The sequence below is a fragment of the Pelophylax lessonae genome (genome assembly GCF_965119305.1).
Source record: "Pelophylax lessonae genome assembly, chromosome: 2".
In the NCBI taxonomy this organism is placed as follows: domain Eukaryota; kingdom Metazoa; phylum Chordata; class Amphibia; order Anura; family Ranidae; genus Pelophylax; species Pelophylax lessonae.
Genome location: NC_138769.1, coordinates 425,311,903 through 425,333,690, shown reverse-complemented (window position 1 = coordinate 425,333,690; position 21,788 = coordinate 425,311,903). Strand labels below are relative to the sequence as shown.

The 21,788-nt window shown below is 47.6% G+C and overlaps 1 protein-coding gene across 1 annotated transcript in view; it reads left to right on the top strand.

Moving 5' to 3' along the window:
* The window catches only part of NF1 (neurofibromin 1), a 585,707-nt gene that overhangs the window by 326,033 nt on the left and 237,886 nt on the right, over positions 1-21,788 (top strand). Inside the window, exons 33-35 of the mRNA XM_082247714.1 lie at positions 12,656-12,802; positions 20,501-20,647; positions 20,752-20,862. Of these exons, the coding sequence (XP_082103840.1) occupies positions 12,656-12,802; positions 20,501-20,647; positions 20,752-20,862 (405 nt within the window). The remainder of the gene's footprint in view (positions 1-12,655; positions 12,803-20,500; positions 20,648-20,751; positions 20,863-21,788) is intronic.

Genomic DNA, 21,788 nt, shown 5'->3' with positions numbered 1-21,788 from the left:
CTGGGTTAGGAGTAGGACCAGGCAGAACAAAAACATTTGGCTACACCCATGGGCCATCCTCAGCTGGTATATAACCCCCTCTCTGCTCTAGGTAATTCATTTAATCTGTCTAGTCAGGAGTAAAGACCTAGCCTAGGCTTCCTGCTAGGATCTCTGGTCCTGACAATTTTTTCTCCTTCCTTGCATTTTTTGTTTTTTTTCACTTGGGATATCAATCAGCTGCTGGGCTGGACAGCAGGCTGGATAATCTAGATCCAGTGGTCCCCCAGCCCAGCCAGCGAGTGTGTGCAGACTGCAGCTACGCTCTAGGTCAGCCGCGACATAGCCTCACGAGACAGAGGCTGGCCCATGAGTTAAGTCTCGCAAGGTCGCATACGAGCGGGCGCTGGTCTGATTCGCAGCGGTCCCTTGGATGCCAGCTCCCCTACTGGTGAGTAGTTCTGTCTGAATCATCACCCGCACCATAGAATGTGGCAGTTTGGGGTGGACGCGGGTACCGTCCCGGGATGGTCAGGGCTGCCTGTGGTTTCCCTCCTCCCATCCTAATGTCCTTCGGTTGAGTTGGGCCCCCCCTCCCTGTGGACCCCCTGGGGATCTCCCCCGCCATTCCTCTTCTGTAAGGTCTTGGGGTGGTGTGGGTCCTGCCCTGATGGTATTTGGGGGCGGGGGAGGTTTCCACTGCAGAGGACGCAGCGGAGACCCCTAATTGAATTCCCTGCTGTGAGTGGGTAGGATGCAGCGGAGTTCCCAAAAATGTTGTCCCTGCCCTGATGGTGTACAGTACCTTTTAGTGTTGTGGGGTGGGGGGTCCCCTTGCAGAGGCCGCAGCAGTTTGAAAGCAGTGTTCCCGGCAGTATTCTTTTAGCAGCCGACGGCCATGTTTGGGAAGTCCAGTGATGTCACGGTGGCCATTTTCCCTTAGTCCAGCGAGGCGCTCAAGACGGCCGGAAACTCGTGGAGAGGCCTGAGCTCCTTCTCTTCCTCCTCTGTCTCCGCTTCCTGTCTGGGGATATATGAAGCAGATGGTGTCCATGGGTTGCTGGGTCCAAATTGCGGCATGCCTTTGATCGGTAGGGTAAGTCCATGGGGTTCCCTGTTCTCTCTCTGTGCTGATAGGTACCCTGAGCTTTGGGTGGATCCTTTAGTGGTGCCAAGATCCTTTGTACTGCAAGGTCTTCCTTTTCCTTCAGAGTCACATCTACCCCACTTACCACCCCATGGAGGTGGCAGATCCCTCAGGACCCCAGCTTCCTATGGTTGCACTGACGGTGGTCCTACAGTCCTTAGTATCCCGGGTGGAAGTGGTGTGTGGGCAAAGGCCCAGGAGGAAGCGTCCCCTGCTCAGTCTGTCTCATCTGATTCTGATGCTGCCATGAACGCTGCCTGTCCAGGGGGACTTGATATCACATCCCCCGATCTGTCTGATAGTGAGGATGATTCCTCCATGCTCGCAGCAGGACACATTTATTACTGCAGTGTGTGAAATTTTAAAAATGGAAGATGCGGTTGATGTGGCCACGACCGTGGCTATGTCTTTTGGTACGCATAAGTCACCTCACATGTGCCTTATTTTGACAGGTTTACCTATAAGGAATAGGAACAACCAAAGTTACCCTTTGTGGTCACCAAATGTTTTGCTGTACGTTACCCTTTTGAGGAATCTCTTTTGAAAAAGTGGACTAGTCAACTGGTGGTGAACCCTCTGGTTTCCAGGTTGAATAAAGCAACCATGATCCTAGTAGAGGAATCCCCATTCTTAAAAGACCTGGCTGACAGGAAAGCGGAGGCTGTGGTACGCAGCATGTTTACTATGTGTAGTCAATGACCCCATCATGTTTACCATTGCTGGTTCAGCATTGCGACCTGTCCTGGCTACTGCCCTGATGTTTCAGACTCTAACTGAATGGGCAAAACTTTTGCGTCACGTTCTGGGTACTGAACTGGTTCCACCTGCTTACGTTGAGTTAGCAAATCAATTGGTCCGGGGACTGCAATTTGTGTGTGTGATACTGCTCTGGATGCGGCCCCCTTGCTTTTCTAAGCTCTGTTTCGGCGGCCGGTTTTGTGGCTTAATTGTTGGTCTGCAGTTTAAACCTCCAAGAAGGCTCTCACTGATTTGCCTTTTCAAGACACTCGCTTGTTTAGGGCTACCCTGGATTACATCATTAGGAGTCTCACCGGTGGGAAAGAGTACTTTCCTTCCACAGGCTAAGAAGAAGGAGCCTCGTCTGAGACGCAGCACTTGCTTCTAGGCACACACAAAGTTGTTTTTGTCCTTTGGGAACCACTGACAAGGGTTTCAAACCTTTCAAGCCTTCCTCAGGGAGGTACCAAGTGGCCCTGGTCCAGCAATCCAAGAGCGGGTTTCTCTAGACCCACAGACAAGGCCCCTTTAGCATGAAGGTGCACCCTCACCCATGCCTGGGTTGGGGGGATGTCTTTGCTGGTTTCTGAGCCTGTGGACCACCTTGGTGAATGACAAGTGGATCCACAAAGTAATTCTGTGCAGTTACAAAATAGTTTCATTCTTGCCCTCTGGAAAGGTTCTTTCCCTCCAATGTGCGTCTGTCCTCTGATCAGCTGCCAGCTCTTTTTCGGGACAGTGCAGGACCTGTTAATTCAGGGAGTGATTGTACCGCTTTTGGTATCAGAACGGTTTCAAGTTTTTTGTTCAAACCTGTTTACGGTCCCAAAAGAGAAGGGCAAGGTCAGTCTGATTCTAGACCTCAAGGCCCTGAACTGTTTTGTGCAGGTACAGAAATTCAGTATGGAGTCCATTCGAACGGTGGTGGCATCTCTACATCAGGGGGATTTCTTAGCCTCTATCGACATCAGATGCTTACTTGCACATTCCAATATGTGACCGACACAACAGTTTCCTCTGGTTTGCTGTGGGAGAGGAGCACCATCACTTCCTGGCATTACCCTTTGGTCTCATCTCTGCTCCTCGGGTTTTCACGAAGGTGTTGGCCTTGGCCTTGGTCTTGGCATTGCTACATCAGCCAAGGATTGCTGTGCTGGGCTACTTGGACGACCTACTCTTGCAAGTAGAGTCCTCGTCTGCATTGACGGACGACGTGGAGATCACTATCCAGGTTTTGAAGGAGTTTGGTTGGCTTCTAAACTACCAGAAGTCTGCCTTGATCCCGTCCAGGAAATTGGATTACCTGGGTCTGACTCTGGATTCAGCTCTGTCCAGAGGAAGAAACACTCTGGCCAAACTCCAGAAGTTGCATACATCGATTAATCTGTTGCTGTCCCACAGGTGATCCGCCCTCCGAACTTGCATGCGTGTGCTGGGCCTGATTGGTTCTACCTTTTTAGGCGGTCCATTTTGCACTGTTCCATATGAGGTTCTTTTAGAGAGAGATCCTGGTAAAATGTGACTAGTGTCCAAAGTCTCTAGACAATCCGATTCGTCTGAGCCTGGAAACTAGGGGTTCCCTGGACTGGTGGCTTCATTCTTCGATCCTTCGGCAGGGCTAGTCTTTTCTCCACTTGTATTGGACAGTGGTCATGACAGATGCCAGCCTGTCCGGGTGGGGAGATGACCTAGGGCTGAGCTCAGCTTTGGGTTGTTGGACGCTGGAAGAATCCAGGTTACCGATCAATGTTTTGGAATTTTGGGCTATTAGACTTTGCCTGGATCATTGGATGGATCCAATTGGACAGTTCCACGGCTGTGGCTTTTGTCAAACACCAGGGCGGAGCATAAAGTGTGTTGGTGGCTCTGGAGTTCCCCTGGTGGGCAGAACGCTTTGTTCTGGGCCTCTCCCCTGTGCACATTCCAGGTGCGGAAAATTGGCAGGTGGACTAACTGTTATCAGGCGCTGGACCAAGGGGAGTGGTCCCTTCATCTGGACGTGTTTCATCTGATGTGTGTGATGGGGCACCTCCAAGGTGGAACTGTTGGCATCTCGGCTCAACAGAACAGTACTGAGGTTCGTGGCAAGGTCAAGAGATCCTCTGGCAGATGCCACAGATGCTCTGATGGCCCATGGGGCCAGTATCCTCTGATTTTTGCCTTCCCTCCTCTAAAGCTTCTTCTGCGGCTTCTGTGCAGGATCAAGGCCAAAGGGATTACGGTCATTCTAGTGGCCCTGGTCTGGCCTTGCTGCTCTTGGTACGCTGACTTAGTGCGATAGGTCGCAGACGTCTCTTGGAGGCTGCCTCTCAGTGAGGACCTGCTATCCCGAGGGCTGATCTTCCATTCTGCTTTACAAGTGCTGGTTTTGATGTCCTGGCATTTGAAAGCCAGGTGCTGAAGGATAGCGGTTTCCCTGGTTTGGTGATTCCGACTATGCTGAGGACTCGAAAGTCTACCTGTAGAAAGATTTACCATCGTACGTTGAAAGCGAACATTTCGTTGTGTGAGTGGATCGGTGTTGACCCTTGTTCATTTTCGCTTGCCGGGATTCTGACCTTCCTTCAACAAGGTGTTGAGCAGAAGTTGGCTTTAAGTACCATCAAGGATCACGTGTCTGCCTTAGCGGTCTTCTTTCAGCGACCCTTGCCACGTGTTTCTTGGTGCATACCTTTATTCAAGGGCTCGACACCTGACTCCGCCAGTAAGGTCTAATCTGGTGCTCTCAGTTCTCCAGTAGCCTCCCTTTGAAAATATTACATAGATTCCCCTGCTTTTGCGGTCTCAGGAGGCAGCTTTTTAGGTGGCTATCACCTCTGCTCGTGGGGTGTCAGCACTGGTGGTGGTATCTTGTCGTACCCTCTACCTGTTGGTCCGCAAGGATAAGGTGGCATTTGGTCAACGCCATCGTTCCTACCTATGGCTGTCTGACTTCCATTTGAATGAGGACCTTGTGTTGCCTTCTTTGTGTCCCAGGCCCACTCATCCCAAGGAATTTATTTTGCATGCCCTGGATGTGGTTTCGGGTGTATCTGGTAACCACGGAGTATTTTTTCGCAGGTCAGACTCGCTGTTTGTGATCGAGGACTGGCCAAGAAAAGGACTGTCTGCTTTTCCTGCGATCATTTCCAGAGGGAACAGACAGATGGTGACTCTATTCTATCAAGGGTCAGGTTCCTTCTTTCACTGTAACAACACTCTGCTCAGGTGATTAGTGCTTCTTGGGCCTTCTTTCATCAGGCGTCGGTGCCTGAGGTTTGCAAGGCGGCCACCTGGTCGTTGGTGCACACTTTCACTAAATTCTACCAAGTGGATGTTTTGGCATCTGCGGATGCTTTTTTGGTCACAAGATTTTGCAGGCTGCTGTTTAGAGGGTCTGTTCCCTCTTTGGGGGGTGTAATGTTTAGGTTGGGCTCCAGGTGTTTTTTTTTTTTTTTTTTTTTTCTTTGAGCTCCGGTTACCTTGTTGGCTTCTTTAAGTTTAGCCTTGGTTTTTTTTTTTTTTTTGTCCCACCCCTCATGTTTTTGGCACTGCTTGGGGACGTCCCTATGATTCTGAATAGGGAGTGCTTTGCCCATCAATGAACGAAAGAGAATAGGATTTATGTACTTACCATAAAATCCATTTTTCTGAGTTCATTGATGGGGACAGCACCCATCCCTCTATGGAGTTTTTGATACTTCTAATACTACTTGTTACTAAACTGAATGCCTATAGCAGAGAGGGGAATGTATACACACTAGGACTGCCCATAGGTGTGGTCAAGTTTTTTTTCTGCCTAGTGTCCTCCTTCTGCAGGGGGCGATATAACCCTATGGTTCTGAATATGGAGCTCTGTGACCGTCAATGAACTCAGAGAAATGGATTTTAAGTACAAAAAAACTATTTATTGCATGCATATTTTTGATGCATTTCTGGTGTGTTTTTGATGCTTTCCAGTGCATTTCCCCTCATTTTTCCTCACCTTAAATGGACATGTGCATCCTGGTGGGATAAGGTGCATTCCAGTGCGTTTATATGATTTACTGCATTCCAGTACAGTTCAGTGCAGAAAAAAAATGCAGCAACACTTTTTTTTCTGGAACTGACTGTACTGGTGTGAACTATGCTATTGGAAACCAAAATACCTACTGTCCTTGCGTTTATGAAGCAGAAAAAACACACACTAGACTGCATGTGGTGTGAACCAGCCCAAAAACCTTAAGCGCTGGTTCACACCACATACAGTCCTGTGTGTGTTTTTTTTTTTTTTTTTTTTCTGCATCAAAAACACATAGAAAGTAGGTTATATGGTTTCCAATGGCATAGCTCACACAAGTGCAGTCAGTTCCAGTGTGTTTCAGTTCCAGAAAAAAGTAGGACATGCTGCATTTCTCTTTCATTCGACGGACACCGCTTCAAATCTTTGACAGATGGGTTATGCTGCTCTCCTTAGGAGTAGGACACTAGGCGGAAAAGGGTTAAAAAATGGACACTAGGCGGAAAAGGGTTAAAAAAAGCTTGACTGGGCCTTTAGGGCAGTCCTAGGGGGTATACTCCCACATCCTGGTCTAGGACTTCAGTTTTTTACTGACTAGTCAGGAGTAAGGACCTAGCTCCTTGCTGGGATCTCTGGTCCTGGCATTTTTTTCCTTTTTTTAAATGGAACTTTTTTCCTTTTTGTTTTTTCCTTCTACAACAAGTCTGTTCCTGTGGGAACTACAATCCACTGCCGGATTGGGTGACGCACTGGATATCAGATCCTTACGGTCTCCCCACTCTGGCCAGCGAGTGTGTGCAGACCGCAGCTCCGTGCTAGGTCGGCTGGGACATAGCCCCACTGGACGGGGCTGGCTTGCTAGTGAAATGCTGCACGAGGACGCACACGACCTGGTCGCGGACCGAGTCACAGCGTACCTCTGGCCCGCAGCAACCCTGGGTTCCAAGATGGGGAGGTGCCCTGCCCGCAGTGGTGCCCGCCGGTTCCAAAGGTGTGGTGAGTAGTGCCCCCCCCCCTCTTCCTCGGGAAAATTTGGGGTGGACGTGGGCCTCTCCCAGGGTTGGTAGGTCCCACAGGTGCCCTTCCTACCCATTTGCACCCCCCTCCCACTAGCGAGGTTCCCCCTGCACTAGCACCCCGTCTCCTATTCCTGTTGGGATGCGTGAGCGGAGTTACTGTTTTAAATGGGTTTAAACTGTTATTCTCCTATGGAGTGTGAGGTGAGCTGGGATTGGGGGGGGGGGGGGGACACGCTGACGGCGGCTCTAGTTGCATCTTTTGTGCGGTATAGTCCTGGGGGGGGGGGGTCCCTATATAGGACCCCCTTGCCGGTTACAGTCCCTTATGTGCCTCTGAAAGGTCTCTGGAATTGCGCGCCCGCCATGCTGCATCACCATTTTCCTGTAGCCGCATGTGTGGAAGCTCGGCGGCCATTTTCCTGTAGTTAGGTGGCCATATTTCTATGGTTTCCCATAGTTAGTGCGGCACCCATTTTCCTGAAGCCGCATGAAGCGATGCTCGGCAGGGGGGCCTCTAGTGACAGCACTGCCGTTTCCTCTTCCTTTCGGATCGGAAGGCTGTTGGCGCTCTTCTTCTCCCTCTCTCTCCCTGCTGGGTCGTTTGGGGAGTCCTGGGACGATACATCTCCCTGCCTTTCTGCTATTACAGTGCTGCTGGGACCTGTAGTGCCACCGGAAACAGCGATGGTTGGTGTTTCACATCATGCCTTATAATTTTTACATTATTTTTGCTGGCGGCCCCCAGGGTGCCATGGAGCCCCTAGAACACTTGTGACCATCCGACCCGCTCTCAGAGGGTGTGGGCCCCTCTGGGTCTCAGTCGACCATGTCGGCACTCCTGCATTCATTGGTGTCTAAAGTGGACCAAAAGAGACCTAGTAAAAAGAGCCCTCCACCTTCACCTGTTTCCTCTGCCTCAGATTCTGAGGCTGATTTGGCCGCCGCTGACCCAAGTCACCCCACGGGTTTCGGCATCCACGCACTTCCAGTGCTCTAATGGTGACGATGATTCCCCTTCCACTACATCTGCGTAAGAAACGGCGCTTATTGAGGCACTGATTGTATCAGTGCGGGAAACTTTAAAAAATGGAGGACAAAGCTGATGCTGCACCGGTGCAATTTGGCACCCACAGACCGTCCAAGGTGACTAAGGTGTTTCCCTTTCCTGCCTATTTTGACGAGATTGTCGCTAGTAAGTGGGGGTCCTGGAAATGCATGGTCGGGATAACTAAGCGTTTCGCTAGGAGGTATCCTTTTGAGGAGTCCCTCTTAAGGAAACGGACTGTACCACCGGTAGTGCGCTCTCAGGTTTCTAGGTTAAATAAAGTCACGTTACTACCAGTGGAGGACCCTGCAGATAGGAAGGCTGAATCTCCGCCTTCTTTTTACTGTGGCAGGTTCAATATCGAGGCTGGTGTTTGCCATAACCTTGGTCTCCCAGACCTTTACGGAATGGGCAAAGGGTTTGAAAGGGGGTCAGCATCCTCATTAGCTGGCGGACCAGTTGAGTACTGGACAACGGTTACCACAGAGGCCAGTCTGTCCGGGTGGGGAGGTGTATTGGGCACGGAATCAGCCTAAGGATTCTGGTCTCGGGAGGCGTCCAGTTTGCGGATCAACATCCTGGAAATTCGGGTGATCAGGCTTTGCCTGTCCCAGTGGACGGATCGTCTGCAGGGGTGTCCAGTGAGAATTCAATCGAACAACGCCACGGCTGTGGCATATGTCATTCAAGGGGGCACCAAGAGTGCCCTAGCGGCCAAAGAAGTGGCCGGAATTCTAAGGTGGGCAGAACACTTTGTTCCAGCCCTTTCTGCTGTGCACATTCCCGGGGTGGAAAATTGGCAGATAGACCACCTCAGTTGTCAGGCACTGTGTCCGGGCGAATGATCTCTTCACCCGAAAGTGTTTCAACAACTGTGTCTCCGGTGAGGGACCCCCCATGTTGACCCATTGGCCTCTCGTCTCAACCGGAAGGTTCCAAGGTTTTTGGCAAGGTCTCAAGACCCTCTGGCAGACGCTGCAGATGCTCTGGTGGCCTCTTGGGGCCAGTATTTTCTAATTTATGCCTTTACCCCACTACGGCTTCTACCGAGACTTTTGTGCAGAATCGAGGCGGAAGGGATTACAGTAATTCTGGTAGCCCCAGACTGGCCTGGTACGCTGGCCTGGTAGGACTGGTAGCTGATGCCCCTTGGCGGCTTCCTCTCAGAGAAGATCTTTTGTGTCAGGGACTGATCTTCCATCCTGCTTTACGGTCCCTGGTTTTAACGGCCTGACTATTGAAAGCCAGTTATTGAAGGATAGGGGGTTGTCGGATGCGATGATTCCTACTCTGTTAAAAGCTAGGAAGTCTACTTCTCCGAAGATTTACCATTGCGTTTGGAAGTCGTATATTACTTGGTGTAAGTGGTTCCCCCTGTTCCTTTTCAGTATCACGTCTGCTGGAGTTTCTACAAAGAGGTGTAGATCAGCATTTGGCTCTGGGTACCATTAAGGGCCAGATTTCATCTTTGGCAATTTTCTTCCAAAGACCATTGGCCACAAATTCCTTGATACACACCTTCGTGCAGGGAGTTCACCATTTGGCTCCTCCGGTACAGTCCCTTGTGCCCCCGTGGGATCTTAATCTGGTATTGTCAGTTCTTCAAAAACCACCCTTTGAGAATATTTGTGAAATTCCTCTACTTACCTTGTCACAGAAAGTGGCTTTCTTGGTAGCTATTACTTCTGCACGCAGGGTCTCTGAGATGGCTGCATTGTCCTGTCTGTCGCCTTACCTGGTGGTTCACAGGGACAAAGTGGTGCTGCGTCCCTGTCAGTCGTTCCTTCCTAAGGTCGTTTTGGGGGTTCCACTTAAATGAAGACATTGTGTTGCCTTTGTTGTGGCCTAACTTGCAGCATCCAAAAGAAGTTTCCTTGCATTCTTTGGATGTTGTCTGGGCCTTCAGGGTGTACTTGACGGCGACTGAGTCTATTCGCAAATCGGATTCCTTGTTTCTCCTTATGGATGGTCCTCGTAAGGGGCAGGCTGCATCTGCTGCGACCATTTTCAGATGGATCAAGCAGACGGTGGTGCAAGCCTATTCAAGTAAGGGTCAGGTTCCTCCTTTCCCTGTAAAGGCTCATTCTATGAGGGCGCTTAGGGCCTCCTGGGCCTTCCAGCATCAGTGGTCCAGGTTTGCAAAGGGGCCACCTGGTCGTCTGTACACACATTCACCAAGCTCTACAAAGTGGATATTTTTGCATCTACAGATGCTGCATTTGGCCGCAAAGTTTTGCAGGCCGCTGTGGCAGTAACTTGTGCTTCCTGAGGGTATTTTTTTCTGGTAGGTGAGCTCCAGTTGTGCCTGGTTGAGCTCCTGGTTTATCTTGTTGGCTAAGTTTAGCCCTTTTTGGGAAAATGTTTAATGCTGTGTTTTTTTCCCACCCCTCTTGCTGACACTGCTTTGGGACGTCCCATCTGTCAAAGAATATATGAAACTCTGTCCGTCAATGAACGAAAGAGAAAACTGGATTTTTGTCTTACCGTAAAATCCTTTTCTCTGATGATCATTGACGAACACAGCACCCACCCCTCTGTGGAGTTGGGTTATGTATTCTTCTGACACTGTTACAAAACTGAAGTCCTTTAGCAGGAAGTGGGAGTATACACCCTAGGCGTAGTCAAGCTTTGTTAACCCTTTTCCGCCTAGTGTCCTACTCCTAAGGAGAGCAGCATAACCCATCTGTCAAAGAAGATCTGAAGCTGTGTCCGTCAATGAACATCAGAGAAAAGTATTTTAATGCACCGGAATTCATCAAAAAGCAACGAACCCAAATACAGTGAAAAGAAAATCAAGGAAAAAAGCATCTAAAAATGCATCTAGAAAGGCGTCAAAAACGTGCATGCAGAAACGGATCTGGAATGGATCTGGAGTGCTTTTTTTGTCGTGTGAACCAGCCCTTACCCCAAAAGGGGAGAAACTTAACCTCTTAAAAAGTGTTAGCTGTAGTTCCGTGTTAATTTGTTAGTCAAGTATGTCTTATTCTGCTAGAGCATCTAACATGACCCCCTCTCTTGATTAACACTGTTACCGTCCAACTGGTGTTTCCATTGCGCCTCTATCCAAAGTGGAGGCTCTGACAGGAAGTGTAACTAGTTGCATTGGCAAGTGAAAATAAGGCCTCATAGAGAAACCATACTTGCCTAAACCCTAGCGATGCGTCGTCCCAGCGCTCCCTGCCCTGCCATTGACGTCTTCAGGCGGCCGGCTTACGGGTCTCTAGTTTGTACAGTGAGCTTGTGTGTGCATGGCTTACTATACAGGGGTGGACGTATAGGTAAGTAACTTTAATGCGGAAGAGACAAAGTATGCATTTTCTTCATTAAAATTCCTGCCTCTTCATTTTTGGCTTAAGTTCCACTTTCAAAAAGAAAACTAAACAGCCACCACATTTAAGGATTGGTAAGCTGCCAATTTATTTTTTTCATTTAATACCGCTTTAAGGAAAATGGGGAAGCCTGAAAATAGGGTCAGGGCTTGGGTTGTTTCTGTGATTTTAAAGTTTGTTTTACTTATAATGCAGGATACAGCATTGCCTTATAAAGGAAGGTATTTACACATTCGCACTTCTCACTCTGTTTATAGTTAAGTGGGTAGATTTCCTGTTTTAGCCATCAGTGCATCCAGAACAGCTAATGAACAGCACCAGATTTAGCATCACTATACCTTGCAGTGCCTAATTCTTTTCTTCCAAAGGAAATAATTACCTACATGCTTACTAGTGTACCTAAAGGCAAAACTTTTTTTTAAGTTTTGGATGGAGTGGAGAGGGATTAGAACACCTGCCAGTTTTTATGGCTGTCTGTGCCCTTATTCACCAACTGTTTGTTCTGTTTACTGTTATCACTCAAAGTGGAGGAAAATACTACATTTTGGGTTGTCCACAGAATGGAAATAAAGGGCAAATCTTCCAATGGAGACACTAATTCTGTGACCAGGAGGTATATCTCCCCAAAGTGACACTGCTTGTAAAATAAAGTCTGAGGGTTTATAACCCTCCCTTACTCTTAAACTTTTTCCTATAGTTCTACTTTAAGAAAAAAGTATGCAATTTCTAGAACTAAATGTAAATAACGAAAAGTTGCAGACAGATAGGCTTTTTATTGCAGTAAAGTATGTATGTGTGCCTTTAGTTCAGCATTAAAGTTGAAATCCAGGAATTCTGACACTTTATAAAATGTTTTGGATTAGTAGCTGCTAAGTCCAACAAGGTGCATGGCACCTCTTGGACTTATACAGTTTTATTTTTCCAGAGCACTGGGATCATAGCTTTCACTTTACTTCCAACCCTGGACCTTCTGGTCTCAGCAGTTGTATGGAACCACTCTGCCAGCCCCTTCCCTCCTTCTGCTTAGTCACAAGTGCTTTGTATTATGTAAGCCCATTCATAAAATATGAAGCCTTCTGTAAAAGGGCAGCAGATGAAAGAGGCGGCTGGCAGAGTTCTGCTGTATGAGAAGGCAGGATGTGTCCTGTCAGCACTGGAAATGTAGTGATGGCAGCGCTCAGTAAAACGGTCAGATGTAACTTAGAAAGATAAGTTCATAAGGTGCCATTCACTTCATTGTGCTTAACACATAGTAAGCCAGCAGATTTTAAAAAGTGGCTGAATTTTTGGAATGCAGCTTTAACCGCTTTCATTGTGCCCAACTTTACTGAATAGCTAAAAACGAAAATGTTAAGATATTAACGCAAAAGCATCTATAATCAAAAACTCTGTAGTAATTTTTACCCCATTATTTCCTAGGTTCTTCTTTGACATTGCAAATAATTGTCCTCCGAGTGACACTGTTAACCACAGCCTCTCCTTTATTACTGATGGAAATGTTCTTGCCTTACATCGGTTGCTTTGGAACAACCAGGAGAAGATTGGACAGTATCTATCCAGTAACAGGTGACAATTAAAATTGGCCTGTTTTTTCCTAGTACCTAATTTTACAATGTGTCCACATTTCTCTAACGCTCATTGACAGACGTAGTCCTCGGTGATTCAACACCCTCGGGTTATGCTGCCCTCCACAGGAGTAGGACTAGACAGGAAAGAAAATGCTCTGGCCACACCCTAGGGGCAGTCCCCGAGGGTATATCCTCTCTCTCTCTGCTACAGCAAATCAGTTTTTTTCTGTCTAGTCAGGAGTAAGGACCTAGATACCTTGCTGGGATCTTCGGTCCTGGCAGGATTTTTTTCTTAGAAAGATTTTTTTTAGACAGCTTTTTTCTCCAGTGTTCCTGTGAGATCTTCAAGCAAGAAAGCTGAACTGGGCGACGGGCGGGATGTTGAGATCCAGTGGTCACCCCAGTTCAGCCTACGAGCGCGTGCAGGCCATAGCTCCGCGCTGGGTCGGCCGCGACATAGTCCCACTGGACGGGGACTGACCCTGCGAGTTAGACGTCTCGCTGAAACGCCAAAGACCATGAGTCCCGGCGCCCGTATTGGTCGACAGCCCTCCAACTTCGGTGGAGAGGGGTACTGTCAGGAGTTGGCGCCCGCCTGGTTCCGGTACGGTGAGTAGTATGTTCCCCCATTTCCCCTGACGGGTCCTGTGGTGAACACGGGCCCCTCTCTGTATGGTAAGGATGGGTTCCCCTCTATCCTATAACATGGCACAGATCCCCCTATTTTGAGTGTGATTTTTGTGTACAAAAAGCCAGGAGGCTTGGTTTGGGAGCTGACAATCTAATTGCAAGTATGTTTAAATGATTGTAATCAGTGGCAGTACTGGAATCTTACTGTGATAAGAGAAAGTAGCCTACCTATCAGAAGCCACAGGACATGTATGTGGCTTTCCAGGTCATTCCTCCAGCTAAAGCATGCCTCCCGACGGCCACGCGGTCCGCCAGGGTCCGGTACCGCCGGCCAAGTTGATCTCCATGAAGTGAGATGTTTTGTGATGCCGAGATACTCTGCAGTCACGCCGCTATTCTGTAACGGACCGCCGTAGATCGCACGAGGCCGCCATTTTGGCGTAGCCTCGTGTCTTCAGCATGGGGGCGGCCATGTTTGAGGTGACCCAAACACCTCTTGGAGCTAGGGGAGGCGCCGGAAGGCGTACAGAGGGGCGGAGCCGCCTCCTTTCTTCCCGGGCAGCCAGCCAAGAGACTTCCTGTCTGTTCGAGACAGTGCTGAGACTAGTTGCAGTGAACTCTGAGCATCAAGTGGTGAGCCCTGGGGGTCTATCTCTCTCTCTCTCTCTTGCTCGATAGGGATCCCTAGCAGGTAACACTGAGGGGCTTTGTGGCGCTGGGGGTCTGGAAGAAAAAAAAAAAAAAAGTTTTATTTTGGATTGAATTTTCCGGGTAGTAACTGGAATTATCATGGACCCTGCCACACAAGTACCCCCACCTGTTTCCCTCGAGGGGGCCACGGGACCCGCCGGTGCACAGAGTATGGATGCATTTACAGCAGTTTTGGAGTCTATGGTGGCTCGGGTGGAGGCGGCCTGTCAGGAACGGGGGTCAAGAAAGCGACCTCCGCCTACCCCTATATCATCTGACACTTCAGACTCAGAGTCTGAGATGGTCATTGCAGCTGCAGGTCCCTCTGCAAGGGCTGTTGTCTCAGGTAAAGTTCCTTCAGACAGTGAGGAGGACGTTCATACTTCCGCCATAATTCGGGAAGAAGCATTGGTGGACGCACTAGTTGTGGCGGTTCGGGAAACCTTAAGACTTGAGGTTTCACCGGCAGAGGCAACTGAAACAGAGATTCCCTTTGGTACTAACAAACCCACCAAAACGGTGAAGGTTTTTCCTGTACCCAAGTGTTTTGGTAATAAAATTAAAGAAGAATGGGAGCATTCTAAGCGTACCTTTACTATTTCCAAACGTATTGCTAGACGCTATCCGTTTGAGGAATCCCTCATTAAGAAATGGACGGTGCCACCAGTGGTAGACCCACCTATTTCCAGACTGAATAAAGCCACGGTTATTTCAGTAGAGGACACTTCGTCCTTTAAGGATCCGGTGGATCGGAAGGTGGAAGCGGAGTCCCGCACTATCTTTTCCCTGATAGGGTCAGCATTTAGACCAGTAATTGTCATTGGTCTGGTTTCCCAGACACTTACGGAATGGGCTAGATTGGTACGCCAGGACCTGAGGGGGAAAGATATCCCCCAGGGAACATCTGAATTGATGGAACATATTATACAAGGGCTACAGTTTGTCTGTGACGCAGCCTGGGATGCTACCCCCCTATTAGGGCATGCATCTATGTCAGCGGTTATTCTCAGACGTGTGCTGTGGCTAAAATGCTGGTCAGCGGACCTAGGTTCCAAAAAGACCTTGACGAATCTCCCCTTTCAGGGGAATCGCCTATTTGGGGCCACCCTAGATGAGATCATTAAGGATGCCACTGGGGGCAAGAGCACTTTCTTGCCACAGGCTGCTAAAGCTAAGGGATCTCGTAACAAGCGAGGACCTTTCTTTACCGCCCATAAAGGGTTCGTACGCCCGGCTGGAACAAGCGGGAAAGGCAAGGCTCCTCCAGGAGGGTTCAAGAAGGGCTGGTCGGACAAACAAAAGACCGACTCAGCCAAACCTGAAGCAAAGGATTACACAGCCTGAAGGTGCGCCCCCACCCGGTTTGAGGGTGGGGGGACGTCTTCACCGGTATTCAGGGCATTAGATCGAGCATCGATCACTGCTACCGGTGCGATTCTTCCCTTCCAACATTTAAGTACTACAGGGAGCTGCAGTTACCGTTCCCTGAACAGATCTTTTTCTTTACCTTTTCCAAAGATTAGTCTCAGTTCCCCACAAGAATCGGATCCGGTTGAACAGACAGACCAAGAAGCCTCTAGCCAGGTGACTTCGGTCCCTGAGGTTCAACCAGGAGAGATCACCGTTCCTGACAGGAATCAGGTGTCTGATAAATGTGTGGGAACAGAGAACGAGCAGACTTTGTCGGATGGTCGGGGCCAGATAGCTCTAGGGCCGCCTGGTTCAGATCCAGTCAGCGCCAGTGGTCCTAGAAATTCTAGGCTGGCCTCGTCAAGCCGGTCTGGCCGACTTGGACATGCTTGTCGCGGACGTTCCTTGGGAACTTCGTCTCAGGGAGTGTCTGCGGTCTCAAGGACCAATCTTCCATCGTGCTTTACAGTCGCTGGTTTTAATGGCCTGGCCATTGAGACCCAGGTACTGAAGGACAGAGGGTTGTCAGCTTCAGTTATTCCTACCCTTATTAAAGCAAGGAAAGCGACTTCCAGCAAGGTCTATTATCGCACATGGAAAACTTATATCGCGTGGTGCGAATCTTTAGGGATTCCTCCACGTACCTATTCGGTGACTCGATTATTGGCCTTTCTGCAAAAAGGAGTTGAGCAGAAACTAGCCTTGAGCACCATCAAAGGTCAAGTTTCAGCATTAGCTATCTTCTTTCAGAAACCTTTAGCTACCAAGTCCTTGGTGCGGAATTTCATCCAGGGGGTGCGGCACCTGGCTCCACCAGTCCGCGCGCCCTTACCGCCCTGGGATCTTAATTTGGTTTTGTCGGTTTTACAGAAACCTCCCTTTGAAAACATCAGGGAGATTCCCTTGCTTACTTTATCCCAGAAGGTAGCCTTCTTGGTGGCTATCACTTCTGCACGCAGGGTGTCAGAACTGGCTGCATTATCATGCCAGTCCCCATACTTAGTGATTTATAGGGATAAGGTAGTGCTTCATCCTAAGCCATCCTTTCTTCCAAAGGTGGTTTCAGATTTTCATCTGAATGAAGATATTGTACTACCTTCCTTGTGTCCTCAGCCCAATCATCCTCTGGAACATGCGTTGCATTCCTTGGATGTGGTTCGGGCAATCAGGGTATACCTGAAGGCGACAGAATCATTCCGTAAGACGGATTCACTTTTTGTGATCCCGGATGGCCCCAGAAAGGGGTTGCCTGCATCTGCCGTGACTATCTCCAAATGGATCAGACAGACGGTGGTACAGGCTTATTCTATTAAGGGTCGGAGTCCTCCGTTCCCTGTTAAGGTGCACTCCACTCGAGCGCTCAGTACTTCCTGGGCCTTCCGCCATCAGGCGTCAGTGGTCCAGGTATGTAAGGCGGCCAACTGGTCGTCGGTACATACCTTTTCAAAATTTTATAAGATTGATGTGATGGCATCGGCAGATGCCTCATTTGGCCGCAAGGTTTTGCAGGCCGCAATTTGAGGAGACCGGTGGTCTACCTCGAGGGTTTTTTTCTGTTGAAAAATTTCTGTTGAGTCTCATCTCTGAGGATGAGCATTGTAAACTTCTAGTTGGCACCGGTTGGGCCTTCTAGATTGGATTTGATTTCCATTTTCCCACCCCTCATTTGTGGTACTGCTTTGGGACGTCCCGAGGGTGTTGAATCACCGAGGACTACGTCTGTCAATGAGCGATAGAGAAAAATGGATTTTTGTAAAATCTTACCGTAAAATCCTTTTCTCTTAGCTCATTGACAGACGTAGTACCCGCCCCTCTGTTTTGGAGTTGGGTTGGGTTAAATTCTCTAGACACTGCTTTGTGACATAACTGATTTGCTGTAGCAGAGAGAGAGAGGATATACCCTTTACCCTTGGGGACTGCCCCTAGGGTGTGGCCAGAGCATTTTCTTTCCTGTCTAGTCCTACTCCTGTGGATGGCAGCATAACCCGAGGGTGTTGAATCACCGAGGACTACGTCTGTCAATGAGCTAAGAGAAAAGGATTTTACGGTAAGATTTTACAAAAATCCATTTTTTTTTTTCTTCTTCCACATTCCCAGAACAACATTCTAACAGTAAAAGTAGCAAGAATCTCCTTGCACTTGATATGAACTCTACTATAGACTTTTTTTTTTTTTTTGCAGGGACCTCATACAAATGACTACATGTTAAGGTCATGGGGCTTGAAGAATATTTCTCCAACAATATTTTCATGTTTCCTAAAATTACTGGCTTTGCTATAGGTTCAATGTGTTACTGAACAGAGCAGATACTGTATGGAAATTGTATTTGTTTGGCCAGAGTGTATATTTGTACTTGGTCTTGTAGCAGTAGTTTGGCCTTGCATATTTACTGCCATAGCATGTGGGGCAAAGCTGTTCAATAATGTTATAGTGCAATAAACACATCCTTCCATAGATGCATTTAGAACAGTCCTTTCATGTAGGCATCTATGTGCCCATAGTGAGGATTGGGCTTTCCAGCTCTTCCAATTTGTGTTTATTTTTTTGAAAAGCTTTTTGTAAAGGGTGAAATCAAAAGTTTTTTTGTTTTTTTTTTTCCCTCAATCTTTTTATTTCCAAAAATCCAAAGCTGTTTAAAGCGGTTGTAAACTCAAAAAAAAAAAAAAAAAAAAAACCTGCAAGACAAAGGCATAATGAGCTAGTATGCATCGCATACTAGCCCATTATGTGTAACTTACCTTAGAACGAAGCCCCGACACAGACCCCCGGACATCGCTGCGGGCGCTGCCATGATCCCTCGCCGTCTCTTCCGGGTTCGGCGGCTCCGGCGCGGTGATTGGCCGAAAGAGACGGCTCCGGCGCGATTATTGGCCGGAGCCGCGATGACATCACTCCCGCGGATGCGCGCGGGAGTGATTTTCCGGCAAGCTCCCGGCAAATAAATTGAAGGTCCCCCCGGACCTTCAGAGCGCATGCGCCGCTCGTGCGACCGGCTGCATGCACTGTAAATATCTCCTAAACCATGCCGGTTTAGGAGATATTATTTATACCTACAGGTAAGCCTTATTATAGGCTTACCTGTAGGTAAAAGTGTCAAAAAGCAGGATACTACCGCTTTAACAGTTTGTTGTTTTTCTATACAATTTCACTAAGAATTAAATTTTATTGAAAGTTTTGGTCAGTTTATGAATCATCGCTTTAATATAAGGCTTTGCACAGTACACTACCATACTGTGTAGCCCAGTAAGAGCAGGAACTTTGGTGCTAACAGTACTACTGTTACTCTGACAATGATCCCAGGCCTGGATATGGGGAAAATTTTGACACCCTCTTCTCTCCTACACTTGCACATTTTAAACTTTGCACAGATAGATAGAAATACTAGCAGCAAAAAGTATTAAATGTCATGTGAAATCTTGCAAAATGAAAAGCCAGTTTATTGAAAATATTGAAAACCCAGTGAGAGGAGTTAATGTATATGAATAAAATATTGAGTCTGTTGTTTTATTTACTGCTTCTTAGTAAAAAGAGTTATTTACAAAGTTTTAGGAGTGTGACGGTGTTCACGTTCAGAGGGACAGGTACCTGGGGAACGCTGAGAGAATGGTTTGGATGGCTTCAGATGGGAGAGTGATATTTGTCAACGGTGTCTCTCAAGAAATGTGGAGATTTGATCACACTACTGCCACCAATGTAATGGAACCACCGACCCCAATTGCTCCCAAAGTCCCCTGACAGCTTCTCATACAACAGTCCCCGGCCGCCGTAGCCAAAGCCTTCCATTGGGCTGTCATCCGCTATCCTATGGCATGTTTGGGATACATGCCACCGGAGGGCTCTATAGCTCTCTTCCAACTGCATCTCTGCCCAGACCAGCCTGCTTAACTCAGGTGTCTGCTCCTTGTGCGGTGTATCTCCCAAAATCAGCTCCCGCAATCAATACTGCGACCAGTAACTTTTCTGGATGGAGGGGAGGATTTTTCCCTGGTGTTGCTGCTCATGGGCTAGCACTTCCTTCCAGAGTTCACTGCGGATTACATCATGCCATCCTAGCAGGACCTGCTCTGACACTGGTCCCCTGTGCTGTATCCGCATCTCTCGCAACCTCCTTCCGAATTCCTCTTCCATGGCTGCTGATATCTGTACCTCTCCTCTTCTGCTATCCGGACCTTGGATCCTGGTGGAGGTTTGGATGTCCCAGACTGCAGGAAGCATCCCACCGCTTGCCACCAATGTAACGGAACCACCGGCCCACACTGTACTTGAGGTCGTCCGTCAGTGTATGGCTTTCTTCCAGTCATAAACATATATACCAGATTTTCCCAGCCGCCCTAATACAAAGCTAGCCAACAACTTAGCTTGTACAAGTTTTGGAACCTTCTCCTTTATTGAAAAGTTTCACACTCTATTTATACACACGAGGGCACATCTTCCTCCTGATCAAATTACTACACACAGGTCAGGGGTTGCCTGATTACATTATCTTATGCAGATTAAATTGTATACAGAAGCAGAATTAACCTGAACGAATTACCTAGCCACCTGGACAGAACAATGTGAGGTAATTAACATTTAACAATGGGACAGGTAGACTTAACACAATCCACACCCCAGATCAATAGATAGACAATAGGACAAGACTGTCAATGACAGTCTCTCCGTCTACTACATTGAAACACATGGAATGCACATCTAGGTGTCACAGACTCCATGGCAACAGGCCACAGGTCTCACAGTGCAAAGTGGGATCAAATCTCCACATTTCTTGAGACACCGTTGACAAATATCACTCTCCCATCTGAAGCCATCCAAACCATTCTTTCAGCATCCCCCAAGTATCTGTCCCTCACTCCCACTGACAGTGAACACCGTCACAAGGAGTTTTAGTATGCTCAATTGAAATGGACTGGTTTGGTGTCATTATTTGAACCTCTAGAGTGAAATAGCTCTTGTTTTGATTCTCAAGGGACCACAAAGCTGTTGGAAGGAGACCATTTGATAAAATGGCAACTTTACTCGCCTATCTTGGGCCTCCAGAACACAAGCCTGTGGCAGACACCCATTGGTCAAGTCTAAATCTCACAAGTTCCAAGTTTGAAGAATTTATGACTAGGTAATTACAGAAATTTTCTAGAGTAAATGTCTGGCATCTTTCTTTTGTTCAGACTAATGGAAATATACTTTCACCCCCCCCCCCCCTCCCCATTTGTTCTATAGGCATCAGGTACATGAAAAAGAAGAATTTAAAGCATTAAAAACTCTAAATATATTCTACCAAGCAGGGACATCAAAAGCTGGAAATCCTGTTTTCTACTACATTGCAAGACGGTAAGTTAAACTTGCTAGATTTTGTTTAAATACAGAAATACTGCAGTCGTTTTGTTCTTGCATTGTGGGGGTTTATTTGTGTCTAGCATTTACTCCAAATTAACTGGTACTGTATTTGATTTCCTCACTACACTTTTAAAGCTGCTGGTCTCTAATATTGTTTTTTTTTTTTTTTTTTTATTATTTCATATCAGAAAATAATATAACAAGAGTCCTTCAGTTAAAATGTCTGCAAATGCTGATATGCAGTAGTGATTAAAGAGTGCTTATGTTTTTTATGAAAAGTAAAATCTTACATAAAATATGAGTAAAAGGCAATGATTAGTGTAGTTTACATTTCACTATATAAACACTGGCAGAATCACTAGCAGATCTGATTAGGTTACAGTAATGGAAGAAACTACTTTGTTATTGCACTGCAGCACTATCAAAAACAAGTCTGTGAATGCATGTGTCTTTTGATTTCAATAACGTTAGGTAAACATTTATTATTTTGAGGGCTTATCTTCTAATCCCTTCCACTCACTCTCCTGCCATGAATGAACTCTGTGGGGTTTCGTCAGTATTTAGGGTGAACAACTCTTCCCCCCCCACCAACAGTGTCTGGGGCTAGCATCGGCTACCTAGGCACCCAGAGCTGCATCATGGGAGGAAGTCGCAGGCATGGAAGATTTAAGTGAACCAAATTCTTTACCATTGTATGAGAAAGTACAGGTCCACGTTTTAGTGATTGGTCTGCTAGTTACTGTAAGTCCTTTACCTTAAACCATGTGAAAGCACTTTTGTCAATTCACTGTTGTACAATTATTTTTTGTTCAAGCGCTCAAATGTGAACAGGCGGGCCTTTGAAATCGGATTTTGCTTGTTGAGGGTTTCTAAGCGTCGAGCTTCAAGCTGAAGTGTGAATGGGGTCTGAAGCATGTTCT